A 19676-nucleotide genomic window follows, 5' to 3' on the forward strand; every position below is an offset into this window, starting at 1 on the left:
CACGGCACTGCAAGCCCCTCAAAAGCCCTTGTCTGTCTTCGATGGCGGAATTGCTGTCGGAGAACACATGGCGCAACAGCTGAGGCATTTGTGGGAACACAGGAGGACTGCCAAGGCCTGCCACTATCAGAGGGGCCAACGCATGCGACTCTGCAGCCGAGAGGCTGGTGACTGTTGGAGAGCCCGCATCCCAGAATGCAACGGGCCGCTTTCACCACTTCCGGTGGGAGAAGCTCCCAGGTGGCCACCTTCCCCGGCTGGAGCATCTTCCGCTCAATCTCGACACCAGCCAGCGTGAAGCAGGACTCGAACGAGCTCTGTCCTCGGAGGGTAGATGTGGTTCTTTGTGTTAAGGAAAATAGGATGTTTTTTTACAACAACAAAACGACGTAGGTTGTTATTAATGTATTCACTACAAAACACACTTTTTGTCTGTCAACCTTCATTTTTCTGACGATGCAGCCCCACCTGCCGTGGAGTGTGTTGGCACATCTGGGCACTCTAACAGTGTTTGTCTAGGTGAACCACGTGCCAAAAACCTGAAATCATTCACATCTGTGTCTACAAAAACACAGGACACTGTATGAGCAAACTCAAAACCTCGTAATAATGATGGCGAACATGAGGGTCGCCATTTAACCATCACCGGTGGCTGTGCACGGGCTTTCGCTGGAAGTTGGACCACCCCACGAGAGCACACTGCAGACCTGCAAGCTGAATGGGGCAGGATTCTACATGTTTGTAAACTGCACCAAAGGCCATTTTCAGGCCCAATTTCTGGTTGCATCCGAGGCCCGGAAATATTCAAAAGTTTTGGCAATCTCACTGGATTATTTCAGGACATTTGAGTTTAGAACTGTGTGCGCATAAAGTAACACGTTCCAAAGACAAAATGGGCATATAGGAGGAGGGGGGGGGGGGGGGGGGGGGAGTAGCGCTTCCACCTCAGACGAAATATCAAATTGCTGAACAAAACATGCAAGCTTTAGGTCTGGCTTGACAGCACAGCTGTCTGATAAACTTATTGATATCTATAGTTTAAAGTATATATAGTCTCTTATGACGAGTAGGCTTATTTCACCGGGAGGGATAACTCTGCGAGGAAGAACCCAAGTCCCCATTACAAGTGTGTCTGGAATTATATGGACTGAAAACTTCGTTCCTGATACTTCTAAACCAGAAAGATACTGGACCCGCAAGACTCGTTTCAGGAGCAGTGGACAGTAACACTGCAGAGAATCCTCCCCAGGCAGGCACTAGTGTGCCCTTGACCCCCACCCCAACCCCCTTTCTACCAACGGGCAGTCCCACAGACACTTTCCACCTGCTTTGTCCTTTTAGAACAGGTCTGCATTTTTTTCATAAAAATCTAGACAAATGGCTAGGTAAAGCACCAAGTGAATATGGGTCCAAATATTTTGTTGAAATAACCTCATATTGGCCGTATTTTTGCTGCAGCTATGCAGGCTGGTAATTTAAATTCTAGTCTCTGCAACACAGAGCAGCCAACTCATAAAGGGGCCCAGAGAGTGGTATTTGGCTTCATCAACAAGAATATTCTTTTTCATTTCATGCTACTGACTGTTTGATGTATCATTCCACTCGCTCTGGAGTGCTTCCATTCCAACACACAAGGGACTATTTTACATCTCAAAAGTTCACTGAATAAATTGCCATAGAATTGTTCACAGAATTGCCATATCTGGTCTTCGGTTTCTTACAAGATCCCTCCCTCAATGCCGATGACATGGCACTACTAGATCTTCTGCTCATAGCGGCGGTCAAGGTAGTCCTCAATAACTGGAAGGACACACAATCAAAGGCCGACGAGAGGTCCATGAAGGCCATGTAGATGGTCCCCGGACGCGAGATGGTGTACTTCCCCAAAATCAGATACAGGTTAAGGCATTGAGCCATGGTTGAATGCCCTGGGCAAAATCAGTGCTGAATGTCGGAGAAGATCTCGTTCTTGTCTGCCCAGGTAGTCAACCTCTTAAGTATTACACACCCTAAAACATTTACAATGGAATCTATTAGGGAGATAGGCCTATAGTTTATAGTTAGATTTCGATCTCCTTTCTTGAACACAGGTACTATAGTTGATAGTCCCCATGAGTTTGGGCAGCCCGTTTCTGCTGCAGCGTTTCCCACCGCTGCCAGGATTGGGGCCCAGAATGGGGGACTGGATTTAAATAAATCTGGGGGCAGGGGCGGCTCTAGGTTCATGGTGGCCCTGGGCAGGGAGCGTAGGTCGGGGGGCCCCGGAAGAGGGGGTCCGGGCGGGGCGGAGCGCGGAGGCCAGTGAAGAGGGGGGTCAGGGTGTTTGGAAGTGGAACAGAGCCGGAGGCCACCAAATCCCTGCCTGGGGCCGCCACGCAAATATGTATCCATCCTCAGAGGATTATTATATTAAGGATATATATTGGTGTGGTGGCCCCTGGGTTTGGTGGCCCTGTGCAGGTGCACAGCTTGCACATGCCTAAGGCCGCCCCTGCTGGGGGGAAGCCATCTGGGCCTGGTGCTTTCTTATTTGTGAGGTTGGTGATCCCCTCCATCATTTCCATTAAAGAGAACACAATAGAGTCCTTCCCCTTCATTTCACTGGGGTGCACTGCAGGTATGACTGTATCCTTAAAAATCGAAGAGAAGTGTGACACCCAGTCGTCCTCCATGATGTTGGAACCCACTTCTTCTTTATTCCCCTTCATTATCAATGGAGAACGATTGCTGGTGGACCAAAATCTTGAGCTGCTTTCTAGGGTCAGCGGATCTAAGAGCTCCTTCCAGAGCGTACTCTTTAACTCTTTTTTCCTGTTATCCAAAACTTTTTTGTAAGTTAAACGGAGTTTGCGAATCAGGAGTTTATTCCGGGGAATTAGGTTAAGAGCCTTCTTCAGGTTTCTGGCTGCTTTAGAGCATGCATGGGAGAACCATTTAGGATCTCTGGATGGAGTTTTCCCCCCTGGGGCATGTAACAGCTTTCCTACATTGAGGGAAATCCTTTCGAAGGCATTTAGAATACCTTCACCCTGTGGTTCGGTACTGAGACAGGTTAAAAATTCAGGACCGCAGTTCTTAAGTCTATCTAAAAAGACAAACAGGATAACCTGATTCCATTTAATTCGCCGACCACCATTTGTAGGTTGCAGCGTGTTTCCTCCTACGACTATATCCTTTATTTTCATAAGATTCCCTCCTAGCTGCAAACAGACTGGATTATGGTCGCTGTATGCACTTGGTGTTATACAAAAGCCCAGGAGGAGGTTCATAATGGTTCTAGAAACTAGGATAAAGTCTATAAAGGTCCCTCACCCTGGTTATCAGACCCGGACTGGCCGTTGATGGCACCGGGCAATCCCCCGGTGGGCTGCATGGTTGGGGGCCGGTTTTGGACCCCTGGGGCCGTTTTTGTTACAGGGCCGTTATGCTGCAAAAACAGCCCTGTAACAAAAACGGCCGAAAACCGGCCCTGTCACAGAGCGCGGATTGCAACTCTCCCCCCTCCCCTATCCTCCCGGAGGGAGGAGGGGGCCGGCCGAGCACTTTGCCAGGGCCGGTTCTGGTTCCCAGTCCGGCCCTGCTGGTTATTTACATTATAGAAGTTTATAATACACAGGCTACTATCATATTTACCCACAATGATGGCCTGAATGAGTCTGTTACAGACAGGGGCTGATTTTCCCTATGTGGGACGGCGGGGTCTGCCAGTTCTGCTCTACGCGGACGACGCCATTCTGCTAGCACGCACCCCGAAAGGGCTACAAACACTACTGAATGCCTTCCACGAGTTTATGGCTAGCCGAGACCTCTCCATAAATAACACTAAATCTTTCGTTATGCAGGTGGGGAAAGGATCCAAAAATCAGCATCCATTTTGGGTAAACGGTATCAGGGTACCAACCTGTACGACTTTCTCATACCTGGGGGTCCTTTTAAATTATCAGCTTAATTGGGCCCCCCTATTGAATAAGAAATGGGGAGAATTTACAAGGGCAAATGCAGCGCTCTTTGACTTCGCTGCGAGAATGGGTAACAGACCAGTGGCGCCATGCTGAAGGTCTATCGAGCAAAGAGCATCTCGATAGCCAGTTACGGAAGTGATCTCTGGGGTTATTGTAACCTAGAGGGTTTGCAGGTGGTGGAAAATACATTTTTAAAACAACTCGTGTGTACCTCAGGGGACTCCAAATATGTCTGTACATGAAGAGACCGGCTTGCCCTTTATTAGTGATATCCTGTCCCTGCGGCCCCTTATTTTTTGGCTACAATGCTGGCTTAACAAAAAGCTGGGCTTAACTCATAGCCTTTTAAGAGATATTGAGCCTAGATTGTATGTCCAAAATCCCATGGATGAAATATCTTAAAACTACCTTTAAGAAGGAGGGTCGCCTGGATCTGTCTTTAAATCCCGCAGGAATCACTAGGAAGGACATAGCGTTCATCAAACAGTCATTCATAGCACGGAGAGTAATGGAAAGGGAGGAAAAGGACCTGTTGAACCCAAACATGCGACTACATTTGATGCTCAAAACAATGCCTGGTGTGGAACCTTATTTATTATGGCCACTACCAGCCTATGAGCATTTTTTATTAACTAGGTTCAGGTTTAACATGTTCCATCTTTTATTAGCAGTCCCAAGGGGTAGCCATAAAGGGTCAGTGTTAGCATCCTGTGGCTGCGACAACCTGTCTCCACAGGATTTGCTGCACTTTATGTTTTTCTGTAAATATTATGATTTCCCCAGGGCTCTTTACCATAAACCTATTTTAAAAAATCGAATTTTGTACAAGCACGTCCCTCATTACTTTATTTACAACTGTTAAACTATGATTGTACACCACATGTGGCAGCCTTCTTAAAAAGTGTAGTTAAGCTTAGAAAAAGTCTGGATAATTAGAACAGCATAAGCAACCACTCGATTGATGCTCCCTGTAACATGTAACAGCTAGTCTTTTTTTCTTAAATTTTATGGAAAATTGTTTTTTTAAATAGGTGTATTGTGTATTATGTAATTTAACTGAAAGTTTTTACTGCTTATGTATTTGAACTTTTATGGTTTTGTACAAAAAAACAAACCGAATAAAGTATTTTGAATGAAACTGGAAGGACACAAGCAAAGCCAACTTTGCCTGCTGGCTCAATTGGGTAATTAGCCTTAGAGGAGCTGATAACATAGCACTCCAACAGTCACCTTGGCGCCCCCCTAAGAGAAGGATGTGGTCTACCATAGACAGTTATTTTACCACCCATAAACCGCCTTAGATATCTCCCCCCCCCCCCGACCTACACAACCGAACCGCGCTGACATTACCGTAAATCATGAGGGTGACGTTATTTTACTAGCTTTGTGAATTCTGTGAACCTGAGCTCCAACCCCATAATTTTACCGCTTTTGATCTGTACTACTTCATATTCTAGCGCTGAAGATTGCTACATGTGCGCCTCCATAATAGACAACCACATACGCCTGTATGTATCAGTCTGATCTATTGTGTATTATTTTGTACTTCATTATTCTTTTGAACTGCTGTAATGTAATGTTTCTTCTGTAATAATGTAATGTTTGACTGTAATGTTTTATTTGCATTTTATTTGATACTGAAACACCCAATAAAATTATATTGAAATAAAAAAAAAAGTTCACTGAATAAAATGATCAAATAATTTACCTAATTGATGAATTGTATAAAGAAAGCAATGTTTATTTGCTTTTTTTTTAGCTGCAGTAGACATTTTTTTTAAATTTTAGTCAGGACTCAAAATACAAGTGTGGCCCATTAGCTTTGCTAATGCCCGTTATACTTGTTGATAAGGTAGTAGGACACTGCCCTTGAAAAGTTGCTGTTTAACTCGAAAAATATGCTGAGCGGTCCTATGAGTGAGTGAACCCGGGTAGAGCCTTCACGCCAATCGAGTGAGGCAATTGCATGCCTACCCATAACCGGAATTAACCCATTATTGTTCCATACAACTGAATGCCTCTGTCCGTCCTACCATAGCCAATACCATCATACTAAAGAGAGAAAGTGACAAACCACATACATATCACAACCATTCCTCTATTCCTAGCTGTTGTATTCACCCCTTCATTCAACCAGCTTCCCTGTAACAGAAGGCATAACAAAAACACCAACAAAGATCAAGGCACCTCTTTGCGTTTTCCAGCATCTTTAGAATGCCCTTTTCCTAGGCTCTTGTTGATCTGATAATTCTGTAATATCAGCTAATCCTGTAAAATCGGATTAATTTACACCTCGCAACAGAAGGGAGATGTAACAAGAGGTAATTCTAAGAAGATACCATGTCAACTTGTAGTATTGGAACAAAGTGTTTAAAGAAAGGGTTGTGTTTAATTTAAAGACATAGTTCATTTGACCAATAATTGAAAGCTATTCTTGTCTGCTTTCGCAATGGGAAGGTTGGCATATGATCCGAGAGATTAGCAAATGCTTCGACGACGAGAACAGACCTGGGCTATTCTCAAACCACAAGGGTTTTGTGTAAATATTTTGTGTAAACACGGAACTGTCTTATGATGTCCACTTTCGAGTCAAGTAAGTTGTCCATGCAGTGAGATATCCAAGAGAATGTGCATCCCAAACACAATGCGTCCCAGGTGAGATCCGAGTGCACGCCACACTCCTCTTCTTCTCCATGGCTCTGCCCAGAGCAGCCCTGGCCAGGTACCCCACACTCTTGTAAAGGGCTTGCATAGTATCCCCTAACAACTTGGGATCTGATGAATGTTTCCAGAAGTAAGGGAGGTGAAAAAGACACAAGAGTTTGTGTTCCGTTGTCGATATCATGAAATTAAACGTTGCAGGGCAAAATAAATGCGTTTTACACATAGTGTGTCTTATAAATGAGATAAATGGAGGGGCTTTTTACCAAATTTTTATTTTGCTTGCTCGCCTATGGTTGTAAGAAAGGACTTCAAAGTTGTACAAACATTTGAATTCATGACCTACAGATCCTTTTTTCGATTCTTTAGGACACCTTTGTTGGGTTCAGGTGCAATGATGTCAATAATGTCAATAATGGATGAACAGGAAGCAGAAACAGTAGTTGCCTAGCCTTCATTTTGATCCTCGACATCACTAGGACGCTTTAAGATAGAAGTGTGCTTCAGAAATAGCATGATCAATCAAGCGACTGCATAAGTAGCAAACAATGAACCAGGTGGCACCTGTTCTCATGTTCCAAGGAACAAATGATGTGACAAACTACACTCCAGTACAAAGTATATTAGTTTGTTTTAACACATGTTAACACGTGTAGTGTTTGACAGAAGGCTCTTGCAATATCAAACCCTCATGCAAACTGACAAATTCACTGAACAGGAACTTAGGAAACAAACTCAATTTGATTCGGTATTCAAGTATTCAGTATAAACGAATTCCAAATTAATGATGGTGAACAGCCAATGAGAGTTTAACTGTAAAAACCAGTAGCACATGTAGACCAGGCTGATTATGCCTCAATGCTTTTTCCCAATAATACCCATGAGGTGCTTTTGATGAATACATAGTTCAAATTAAAGTCAAGCTTCTGGGTTAGATATGTCTCGGACTGCTTCTGCGATACAACTCATTGGGGTAGCAGTCGTAGATGCATGGATTGCATCAATGGCATTGGTTGAGCCTGACAACTCGAATTCACGTTACTGCCATTCAAGATGGTGCTTTTTTAGTGACATGGAGGCACGCCCAGGTCAGAACAGGATAGAACACATGATGCCTCATCTACACGATTTACTCACTACGCTTACAATATTAATGACATAGGTTCCCGATTAATTTGGCAGAATTCAAACATACAGACTGTTAATCAGCTAGATTAACCTTTCTGTCATCCTCTGGATTCTACACAAAAGTATTCTCTAGACCTGCAAGTATTTTGAGAAATGCTCTTCCTTAACTAGTTGATTTGTGTCTTCGCCTTGCAAGAATACACAAGCACCACTTTGCCAGCCACTCGTGATGAACATATATTGATTAACATCTTTTGCCAACAATTAATATGACTACATGTGCAAAGATGCAGCAGTCAATACTTTACATAGTTCTGCCATATTACGTTTTAATCAGTATATTTCGGTATTCCTGAAGATGTTAATTCGGTGTTGGCCCTGGGGAGGTGCAAAAATGAACCCCAAACTGACTTGGCACCAAAGCCAAGGAAAACTATAGAATTCTGAATTTCAACCTGGCACATGCCTGGGGCAGTGTGGGTTTTCTAAACTGTTCTTAGAGCTTAACAAAATTAAAACGCCCACGGGCTAAAGCACAGCTGCTAATATCTTTATTAAAGAAATACTTTTTGCGGTGGAGTTCCCCTTTCAAGCCTCCTGGCTACTAATTTCAATTGTTACCCACAACTGTAAAGTGTGACATAATAGTTAAAGTAGAAAAATAAGAATGTTACCTAAAATCAACACAGGGAAAAAAAGTAAGGAATGCTGCTGCATGTTTTAACTGCACCTTTCCTTAACAGACAATGTTGCAATTGCCTTGAAAAAAACTATTATGGAAAGCTTCGATTTACACAGTTCCGCAACTGGAAGCCTGCCCAGTGGTTCCCGCTTTCCTGGGAATATTAAGAACACCAAAAGGACAGAACAATGACTAGGTTTCCACATGCAATTATTCAAGAACTTGTGTTGCAAAACAGTTTGCCACATAGTGGGTATCCACTGTAAGTTCATGAGGGTCGGTTCCATGTCAGATCAGATTCGGAATATGCTCATAAATGCATATATAATTTGTATAAATGGAACCTAGTTAGAGAGTTAGTGTTTATCCTGAAAATGTGGCATAAGCTCAGACCTCCTGGACCTATACTGCCCACAAATGTCAGAGAGCAATTATTTTCTTTTTTTAGATCTATCAGTACACCTTGTGTGTTTGGGTCACAATAAGATGACTTAAGAAGACGAATCTTGGACCAATAACATTTAGTCATGTTGGCCTATACTGCAGAAAAATCGTTCTGGATAAACATGAAAATAAGTGGTTCCATACATACATGCCAACAGAGCATAAAGGTTATATGGGCTGCATTGTCCTAAATCGTTGCAGGTGAGCCGTTCTACAAGCTCTGTGCCGAAAGTGCAAAAGTGGAAATGAAATAAAGTATAAGAGTGACACAGAGCACGTCTTAGCAATGACACCAAGCAAATGTCAGGAAAGACATAAAGAGAGTAAATGCAGATGTAAATATGCAAAACACAACACAGGGTTATCTGAATCTTACAGTCTTCGAAGCTGATCTCCAGTGGCCCTCAAAAATAAAAAAAGAATCTAGCCTGGCAGTCTGGGGCTGCTGGAGATTGCTGCCCAGAGATCGACAAATGCCTGTAGGTTACTTCGATGAAATTCTTGTGGTTACACCTGAGATGACCTGTTGTATCGCTAGTATGAGTAAGGAGACCCTTCAGCACAGCAGTAATTCCAACTAAAAAAACGTTACTGCCACCAACACCAACCAACACACCTGTGGTTTCACTAAGACCTTCACTAGTGCCACCAACACAGCAGTGCACCTCTGTGGCCAAACTCCCTTATCTGCATTAATACTTGCACAATATATACACTGCTCTGCTTGCAGGAAGGCATCAGGCAATATGTAGACTTCAGATTTTTCTGGGCAGCTCCTGCCAATGGTTGCAAAGGCAAGCTGCATATTGCAATGTAAATGAGTGACTTATTTTCTGTGGCACAAGCTGTAGAATATTAGTATCTATACATCAGTGAGCCATATGGATAATCAAAAGATGCCTTACCTGATAAGGGCAGGGTATGTGGTAATCTCTGCATCGTTCCTGTATCCACGTCGTTTCCCACACGCTCCGATGAGCCTGTTCGTAGAAATAGCAGCCAATGACAATGAGAAGAGGCACAAGATAGAGCACGCTGAATACACCAATGCGGATCATGAACTTCACCAGTTTATCCTGATTCTCCTTCTCCAGTGGGATCTCAATCCGCACCCGGTTCAAGGAAATGATGCCAGCTAGCAGCAAGGAAACTCCGACCACAACGTACAAGCACAGGGGTGCAAGGACAAAATATCTCAGCGCGTCCACATCATACAGACCGACAAAGCATACGCCGCTGATATTGTCTCCTTCAATCTTGTTCATAGCTAGAAGGATGATGGTTAGAGTGCCAGGGATGCCCCATGCACTGGCATGAAATAAGAGGGCCTTTTTTTCGATGGCTTCACTTCCCCACTTGGGCACGGCCGCCAAGAACCATGTGATCGTGAGGATGACCCACCAAACGCTGCCAGCCATCGTGAAGAAATACAGTACCATGAACATCATGGTGCACGCCTTGTTGTGCGATCCTTGTGTCACAGTGGCGGCTTTGTACTGGCCTGGGCTGCGGGCATTGCAGGCAACTTTATCCTCAAGCAAAAACCCAATGAAGAAAATCAAGGACACCATCATGTAGCAGACGGCGTAGAAAATGATGGGCCTCTCGGGATAGCGGAACCTGGTGACATCGATCAGAAAAGTCAAAAAAGTGAAAAGGGTGGCTGAGAGGCAGACAATGGAAATCACTCCAATGAAGTAGCGGGCAAAGGACAACTCTTCTCGTCTGAAGTACATGTGTGGGCAGGGAGGGGAGCAGTCTCGAACCCCAAGGAAGGAGTATCCCAGATCAGGGTCAACCTTGAGCTCACGCGGGCACCAGAAGCCATAATCCCGGTGCACTTCAGCAGGGGAATCGTCAGTGGGCTCCCCAGCTACGCTGAGATCGACCTGGCGGGGATAGGGTTCATCACAGTCAGGAAATCTAGAACAAAAGCAAACACAGATTTAGAGTCTTGAAAGGTACACAGCGGATCACCTTGAGATTTAGACAGTGTGTGCTACATTGCATCTATTTCTTTAATGTCATTTCTTTTTGACAGGCACCAATGTGTAGCTGGTTTGAGGCTTAGAGATGTGTGTTTGATGATTCACATGCACCATGTGTGAGGATCTGGCTGCCCGCTTATACTTCGTATCAACAAGGGGGCACACGAACCACCAGAAATGGTGCTAATGATTCCTCCTAATGTGAAGCCCAACATCAGCAACATGGCGGTGACCAGTAAGGAAAAAGTCGTGTTTATAAAGGCATCTAGATTTCCAGCATCAAGAGGCAAAAACAAGCATTTTCAATGCCAATAGTCTGGCCATGGCAAGATGGTGTGATGGTTATTTTTTTACTTCAATTCCAGGCATGTGCCACAAAAATAAAGAGAAAAACAAATGTGTCCCTGTCTAAACATTGCAGTCATTTCCTTGAATTGAAATTTGAAATTGAAAAACATAATAACCATTGCAAATAATTGTAATAGAATAATACAAGTGCTTCCTGTCAAGCAAGTGTAAATAGAACAGGTACCCTCTTTTATTTTACATACACATCGCTTGGAAATAGGTTTATTACTGATGCAAAGAAAAATTTACTATTGGCTTTGAATTACTGTATCCTGAAAAAATACTTTAAACACACAATTATGACTAACAAAATAGCAAGCACTGGCAAAGCCAATAAGTCTTGCCTATGCAAGAGCTATTGACTTTGCCAATGGGTTTTAACCATGTTGTGCACCAGCATGGCTGCAGTTCATTATGGGTAAAAGTTAGTGGAGTGGAGTGGAGTGGCGTGGCGATGAGTAGAGTGGCGTGGCGATGAGTAGAGTGGCGATGAGTAGAGTGGCGTGGCGATGAGTAGAGTGGCGTGGCGATGAGTAGAGTGGCGTGGCGATGAGTAGAGTGGCGTGGCGATGAGTAGAGTGGCGTGGCGATGAGTAGAGTGGCGTGGCGATGCGTGGCGATGAGTAGCGTGGAGTGGCGTGGAGTGGAGTGGAGTGGAGTGGAGTGGCGTAGAGTAGAGTGGCGTAGAGCAGAGTGGCGTAGAGTAGAGTGGCTTGGCGTGGCGTGGCGTAGAGTGACGTGGCGTAGAGTAGAGTGGCGTAGAGTAGAGTGGCGTAGAGTAGAGTGGCGTAGAGTAGAGTGGAGTGGCGTAGAGTAGAGTGGAGTGGCGTAGAGTAGAGTGGAGTAGAGTGGCGGAGAGTGGCATAGAGTAGAGTGACGTAGAGTGGAGTGGAGTGGCGTGGAGTAGAGTGTAGTAGAGTGGCGTGGCGTAGAGTGGCGTGGAGTAGAGTGGCGTGGAGTAGAGTGGCGTGGAGTAGAGTGGCGTGGAGTAGAGTGGCGTGGAGTAGAGTGGCGTGGAGTAGAGTGGCGTGGCGTAGAGTGGCGTGGCGTAGAGTGGCGTGGCGTAGAGTGGCGTGGCGTAGAGTGGCGTGGCGTAGAGTGGCGTGGCGTAGAGTGGAGTAGAGTGGCGTAGAGTAGAGTGGCTTGGTGTGGCGTAGAGTGGCGTAGAGTAGAGTGGCGTAGAGTAGAGTGGCGTAGAGTAGAGTGGAGTGGCGTGGCGTAGAGTGGCGTGGCGTAGAGTAGAGTGGCGTGGAGTGGCGTGGAGTAGAGTGGCGTGGAGTGGCGTGGAGTAGAGTGGCGTGGAGTAGAGTGGCGTGGAGTAGAGTGGCGTGGAGTAGAGTGGCGTGGAGTAGAGTGGCGTGGAGTAGAGTGGCGTGGCGTAGAGTGGCGTGGCGTAGAGTGGCGTGGCGTAGAGTGGCGTGGCGTAGAGTGGCGTAGAGTGGCGTAGAGTGGAGTAGAGTGGCGTAGAGTAGAGTGGCTTGGTGTGGCGTAGAGTGGCGTAGAGTAGAGTGGCGTAGAGTAGAGTGGCGTAGAGTAGAGTGGAGTGGCGTGGCGTAGAGTGGCGTGGCGTAGAGTAGAGTGGCGTGGAGTGGCGTGGAGTAGAGTGGCGTGGAGTGGCGTGGAGTAGAGTGGCGTGGAGTAGAGTGGCGTGGAGTAGAGTGGCGTGGAGTAGAGTGGCGTGGAGTAGAGTGGCGTGGAGTAGAGTGGCGTGGAGTAGAGTGGCGTGGAGTAGAGTGGCGTGGCGTGGCGTAGAGTGGCGTGGCGTAGAGTAGAGTAGAGTGGAGCAGAGTGGCGTAGAGTAGAGTGGCGTGGCGTAGAGTGGCGTGGCGTAGAGTGGCGTGGCGTAGAGTGGCGTGGCGTAGAGTGGCGTGGCGTAGAGTGGCGTGGCGTAGAGTGGCGTAGAGTGGCGTGGAGTAGAGTGGCGTGGAGTAGAGTGGCGTGGAGTAGAGTGGCGTAGAGTAGAGTGGCGTGGAGTAGAGTGGCGTGGAGTAGAGTGGCGTGGCGTAGAGTGGCGTGGCGTAGAGTGGCGTGGCGTAGAGTGGCGTGGCGTAGAGTGGAGTAGAGTGGCGTAGAGTAGAGTGGCTTGGTGTGGCGTAGAGTGGCGTAGAGTAGAGTGGCGTAGAGTAGAGTGGCGTAGAGTAGAGTGGAGTGGCGTGGCGTAGAGTGGCGTGGCGTAGAGTAGAGTGGCGTGGAGTGGCGTGGAGTAGAGTGGCGTAGAGTGGCGTGGAGTAGAGTGGCGTGGAGTAGAGTGGCGTGGAGTAGAGTGGCGTGGAGTAGAGTGGCGTGGAGTAGAGTGGCGTGGAGTAGAGTGGCGTGGAGTAGAGTGGCGTGGAGTAGAGTGGCGTGGAGTAGAGTGGCGTGGAGTAGAGTGGCGTAGAGTGGCGTGGCGTAGAGTGGCGTGGCGTAGAGTGGCGTGGCGTAGAGTAGAGTAGAGTGGAGCAGAGTGGCGTAGAGTAGAGTGGCGTGGCGTAGAGTGGCGTGGAGTAGAGTGGCGTGGAGTAGAGTGGCGTGGAGTAGAGTGGCGTGGAGTAGAGTGGCGTGGCGTAGAGTGGCGTGGAGTAGAGTGGCGTGGAGTAGAGTGGCGTGGAGTAGAGTGGCGTGGAGTAGAGTGGCGTGGAGTAGAGTGGCGTGGAGTAGAGTGGCGTGGAGTAGAGTGGCGTAGAGTGGCGTGGAGTAGAGTGGCGTGGAGTAGAGTGGCGTGGAGTGGCGTGGAGTAGAGTGGCGTGGAGTAGAGTGGCGTGGAGTAGAGTGGCGTGGAGTAGAGTGGCGTGGCGTGGCGTAGAGTGGCGTGGCGTAGAGTAGAGTAGAGTGGAGCAGAGTGGCGTAGAGTAGAGTGGCGTGGCGTAGAGTGGCGTGGCGTAGAGTGGCGTGGCGTAGAGTGGCGTGGCGTAGAGTGGCGTGGCGTAGAGTGGCGTAGAGTGGCGTGGCGTAGAGTGGCGTGGAGTAGAGTGGCGTGGAGTAGAGTGGCGTGGAGTAGAGTGGCGTGGAGTAGAGTGGTGTGGAGTAGAGTGGCGTGGAGTAGAGTGGCGTGGAGTAGAGTGGCGTGGAGTAGAGCGGTGTAGAGTGGAGTGGAAGGGCTTAGGCTGGAGTGGAAGGGCTTAGAGTGGAGTAGAATATCAGAGTCATTTTGCCTTTGGACAAGGTGGAAATTTTTCATGCTGGCGCCAGGATACCTTTATAGTTAGTTGTGAACTTTACAAATGTATTGTATAGAGTGTTGTTTAGTGGAGTGGCATAGAGTGGAGCTAACTGCCAAGGAGTGGCATAGAGGGGAATTGCATACAGTGGAGTAGATTGTCATTGAGTGAAGTGGCATAGAGTGGAGTAGACTATCATAGAATAGAGTGGCGAGGAGGGAACAGAGTGCCTTAGAGAAGAATGGAGGGGCATAGGCGTGGAGTGGAATAATAATAATAATAATAATAATAATAATAATAATAATAATAATAATAATAATAATAATAATAATAATAATAATGCCGTTTGTACAGCGCAAACAGCTACCTCCGAAAGGAGGTGTCCCTGCGCTGTAACAACAAGGGGCAGCAGAATGGTCAAACACCAGCCATCCCCCGGAATTAATCCAAGTTAAAAAGCCAAGTCTTAACTGCCTTCCTGAATAAAAATTCTGATTGGATCTGTCGCAAGGCAGGCGGCAAAGAATTTCATAGCTTGGCCACTCTCATCGTAAAGGATCTGCCGACCCATTGCGCTTTCCTAACTCGTGGGGTGTCATAGGGGGAGTTGCAAAGAGTGGAGTGGCACAGAGTAGAGTGGAGTGGCACAGAGTGGAGAGGCATAGAGTGGGGTGGAGTGGCATGGAGAGGAGTGAAGGGGAGTGGAGGGGCGTAGAGTGGAGTCACGTGTCGTGGAGTGTGGTGTACAGTGGAGTGTCAGAGTGGAGTGGCATGGCGTAAAGTGGTGTGGAGTGGAGTAGAGTGGATAGGTGTATAATGGAATGACATTGTGTGGAGAATGCATTGTGTGGTGGCGCACTGCCATTACAGACAACACATTTTCAATTTAAATTACTATTGCATTTGCACAGACATCGTTTTTCTAATAAAAGTATACAGCACACAAAACGAAAATGTGTGGAAATATCACATAGTGTACGGATTTGTTTGATCTTATTAAAAAAATTGTTTCCAACACACTTCAGAATTACAAAAAAGTTTGCTTCACTTGTGATTTCCTAATTCTGATATATTCTAAAATACCTGCACAATTTATTTACAGACATTTAAACTGCGTTGAATGCTGAAAAAAAGCCTTTCCTTTCACACCAAGATTGTTGCATAAATTCTCTCACTTTGAAGTCAGAGAAAGAAAAATAAACACCAAGCTCCCTCCAAAGATACGGCCTGAAATTTGACCTCGGTCTCTGAATGCACAGCAAATGAGACAAGATAAGAACACGATTTCAAGGCCTGATTACAGAAAGAAAGCACTTGTGGAGGAATACAGTAAATGGGATAATCTCTCTTGTGGGCCATAGCCTAAAATGGACAGCCTAAAACAAACAAAGTCAGCAAATAGACAGCAAGGAACTGTGAATTACAAAACACAAAGGCAATGCTAAACAATGAGTGGAATGCATTCCCAGAGAAGTTTTCAGAATGTCCTCAAGAACTCTTTGGCAAATCAGACAGTTGTGCTGTCTGGTAGGCTTAGATCTAAAAAGGATAAAGAATTAAAAGAAAAAAACAATGGCAAAGTAGTTCATTAGCCCACCACTTCTGGCATTGAAGTGCACGGCATTTAGTCAGACGTGCAGATGTCATCAAGTAAAATACAGTCACTCAAAGTGCACGCCAGCCAATGGTTAAATTGGGCTGATCCAATGCCCTATGTTGTATTCTATGATGGACAGAAGTACAATGTGAATGACAGATGAACAGACCAGTAAGTGAAGAGAGTTGACCCAAAGCCCTCCTGCTTTTATGGATGTATACATTTTTCATTAATTTTATTACATGACAAATAACCCAGTCTCTAGGCCAGGGTACAATAAAGTCCACATGAATATTTGGTTGAAGTACTTTTGTTGGAATAAATAATTAAAATAACTACTTTGGTATTCGGTCTGATTTCTTCCTCTTTGCACGTTGCCCCAGATCGTTAGCTATTGAGCTATTGTACATCTCCGTTTACTGATAAATTATTTTTAAAAACATCAACAGTCCTTTAAGGTGTGGTATCGTCCTTCTCCAAATGTCTCATCAGTAACAGCCATCTGATTTACAGTAAACAAAATAGCAGGCAGTATTTTAGAAGTTATGATTATTCTAAACTAGATGCCACATGTGTTTACAGATATTATAAAATGACGAGAAGGTGCCATCAACATGATCTGAACCGTACAAACCAATTTATAGGTTTAACTATTAGACAATTCCTTCAGTTTTAAGTTGGCTAGTGAACCTTTATTGCTCACTAAAAAAAAAGCAATACCTTTTTTTCGCATTGTAAAACCGGTTTGAGCTGCACTAGCACAGGTAACTAAGTGAACTAAAGAAATGACCAAATTAGTTCTCATTAATCCTAAAACTATGAGTAGCAGTTAATAATTACTCACCCTACCGATACCACAGGGTTTTGTGTTTAACAGGAGCAGTAATTACCTCCTAGTCCACGTTCCCAATGTTGGCGTGAGATATAACACCCTAACTCGGAGGTTACCCACCGATTACTGATTTTTCACTTTTTCCTGGCCATTTTTACAGAAAACAAAATTTGCAGGATCGTCTTGGTGAAACTTGTCCACACAAAAGTTCATGTGCTGTAAATACCCTAGGCAGTAATTACAGCATAACTCCGATTCCTGGTTTACCCTCAGGTACCTGTTTGTACAAAAATCTGAATGTTTTCAATACTCATAATAAAGCCCAAAAAGGTAAAAGAAGATACTGAGGTCTTACCGGCTGCATTCCATCTCCTCTGGCCACGAGACCCCAAACATCTCCATCAGCTTGTAGCACTCGCTGAATGCTCGTTGGCACAGCCGGCGACAAGGGAGGGTGACCCGGCCATATTCCATGCACACGGGCGCATACAACGCGCACAGGAAAGGACGGAAATCTCTGGAGCACTCCAGGTTGACCATGGGATGGAAAGGCTGGAAGAAAGAACACACAGAGAGTGGTCAAGAACCAGTAACACGCGTGGGCGTAATCACAAAGGCGAACACTAAGTAAATTAATTTTATTATGATAATCAAGCATTCCGTTATTACTGAACATCTGTGCCATACATATTGACAAGGCCAATAATATTTGTCGATAGCATTGCCAAAACCACGTGGTAACACCAGAGAATACCGCTTTTAGTACTATGAGGTTAGTGCATGACGACACGTGTGTTCTGTCATTCATGTTTGCTGTCGTCTTCGGCCACCTCCATGGTGGAGTGCAAAGGCCAATGTGAATTGTTTACAGGGAGGTGCACACGTGTGGGCTTTGATCTCCTCTGTAAACTTAATCCTTCCAGATAGGCTGGTGAACATCAAACACCCAACTGTTGACTGTAACAAGGCTACAAGAAACTGCAAACAGATCAATGGGATTATTTTAGATGGAGGGGCAAGCACTTGCTTTCTGATTGCTTAACATTGGGCAGGATATGGCAAGAGCTGGAGTGCTAGGAGGAGGGGGAAGGAGCCTGAACATGCGCGAACATAGGCGTTTCTGGTCATGTAATGCCAAATGGTAATGCTAAGTTCACCTCTCACCTGCACTACCATGGTCTACCTTTCAACATCCTGAATTATCGCCACCTGCTCTCGCTCATCATTTATGGAGAAGGCTTGGTGTCAGACGCTCATCATTTTCCACTCTATTCTTTTAACCAATATTAAATGTTAAAAAACAGGATCATAAGGACAGGTGCGTGGTAAAGTGGCAAACGATAGGGACTTTTATTTCAAACGAGAACAAAAAAATGAACGATCATGGAAAAGCATTTTGCTAAGCTAGGATTCTTGCAAAAAAATAAAAGGAAATGAGAAACCGCTAGTAAGATAAACAAGGATAGTATCCCAAAGTACATAAAATCTAAAGCAAGAGCCCATTCATAAAGGCTAAGGCAGGCTGTAACATTAATCTCTCGGTTTTTCCTTAAATTTAACGTAGGATGTGGGCCAGTGTTCCAATATCCTATAGCCCATAAAGAATTGCAGGTCTGCATTAGCTACATCCTGCAGTCTTCACAACTACAGAAGTGGATAATGGCAGCTGTATCTTGCAATCCTCACTAAACTACAGGTCTGGATTAGATCCGCAATTTCTTGCAGTCCTCACGTTACATTTGGGACACATGCCTTAAAGTGCAGAGGCCTGCCGGACAGACAAGGTATCGTTATTCAAAACGGGTAAAACAAGTGATCCTGAAAATGACTGCTCCTTAGACTGAACTCTAACATCTAGGACAGTAAAACATCTGCAAGATGGAAGTTAAATAGGATCAAATATGTGATAATTAAATCATGGATAGAAGAAAAAAAAATCGGACTTTGGTTCTTTGAGAGTACAGGTAGGGTGGACACAGGGTGTAGCGGACTTGATCTACATAGACTTTCACAAATCGTCTGGGACACAAGGGTAGAATCAAGAATTGTTCAGAAACTTCAGGCCGTAAATGGACCAGCTTTTCTATATCTTCTCAGCAACATTCCTAAGCTCCGCACTATTAATTTCTATCTAAATGCCCGGGCAAGTCCCTTCAGTTGACCTGCAATTCACAGTAAGGTTAGTCTTTTGTGCATTCATACTGTAGGCAGCGCATTTGTGCTGTGCTAACATTTCTGTCAACGAAGTGGTGGGGGCGCTACTCAGATCTACTAGCACTAGTAACTAATACATCTTGTTTTGAGACACCCTACACCAGCCCTACAGCAGGATTCGGAAAGCTGATCACCTAACAAGTTACAGCAATTGATCTCGCCACAAAAAGCGTCTGGAGGGCGAGAAGCAGACCCATTTGTGGACTTGTCATTGTATTGTGGGCCTCAGGGAACTACTACACATATCGCGGTCAGGTGTGAAGAAGAAAGGATAACGGGAAACACGATGGGTCTGTCGGTCTCCAATACATGCATCTCACAACCTACTTGTGCACTTGGATTGTAGGAAGAACAGCAACATGTTTTAATTATTGGCATGCTGATCAAGTCAAAAGAAAATAGCATTAGCATGGGAGCTAATTTGAGGTGGATGAAGCCCTGTGGCAATAGCACAGATCATCACACCACAACCACAGGGAATCAAAATGGAAGCACAGTGTTGTACAAAAGTTACAACACAAGTAGAGACTTTTTTTAAGAGAACATTGGAAATTAAAATATAATTGTGTGTCTGTCATGAATTGTGGCCTCAGTACTTTGAAAATATCAATTAACAAAAAAGGAATAAAATGTGTCTCAAACCGCTATAAACACCGAATGATGTAGCAACCTGGTCCTAAAAC

General features: G+C 45.3%; 1 protein-coding gene across 1 annotated transcript in view; it reads right to left on the reverse strand.

The window, feature by feature from the left end:
* The window catches only part of FZD3 (frizzled class receptor 3), a 185094-nt gene that overhangs the window by 91509 nt on the left and 73909 nt on the right, over positions 1 to 19676 (reverse strand). The window contains exons 2-3 of the mRNA XM_086928017.1: positions 17135 to 17331; positions 9783 to 10800 (exon numbers count right to left, since the gene is read on the reverse strand). Of these exons, the coding sequence (XP_086784143.1) occupies positions 9783 to 10800; positions 17135 to 17331 (1215 nt within the window). The remainder of the gene's footprint in view (positions 1 to 9782; positions 10801 to 17134; positions 17332 to 19676) is intronic.

The sequence above is a fragment of the Lissotriton vulgaris genome, chromosome 6 (assembly GCF_964263255.1).
Source record: "Lissotriton vulgaris chromosome 6, aLisVul1.2, whole genome shotgun sequence".
NCBI lineage: Eukaryota > Metazoa > Chordata > Amphibia > Caudata > Salamandridae > Lissotriton > Lissotriton vulgaris.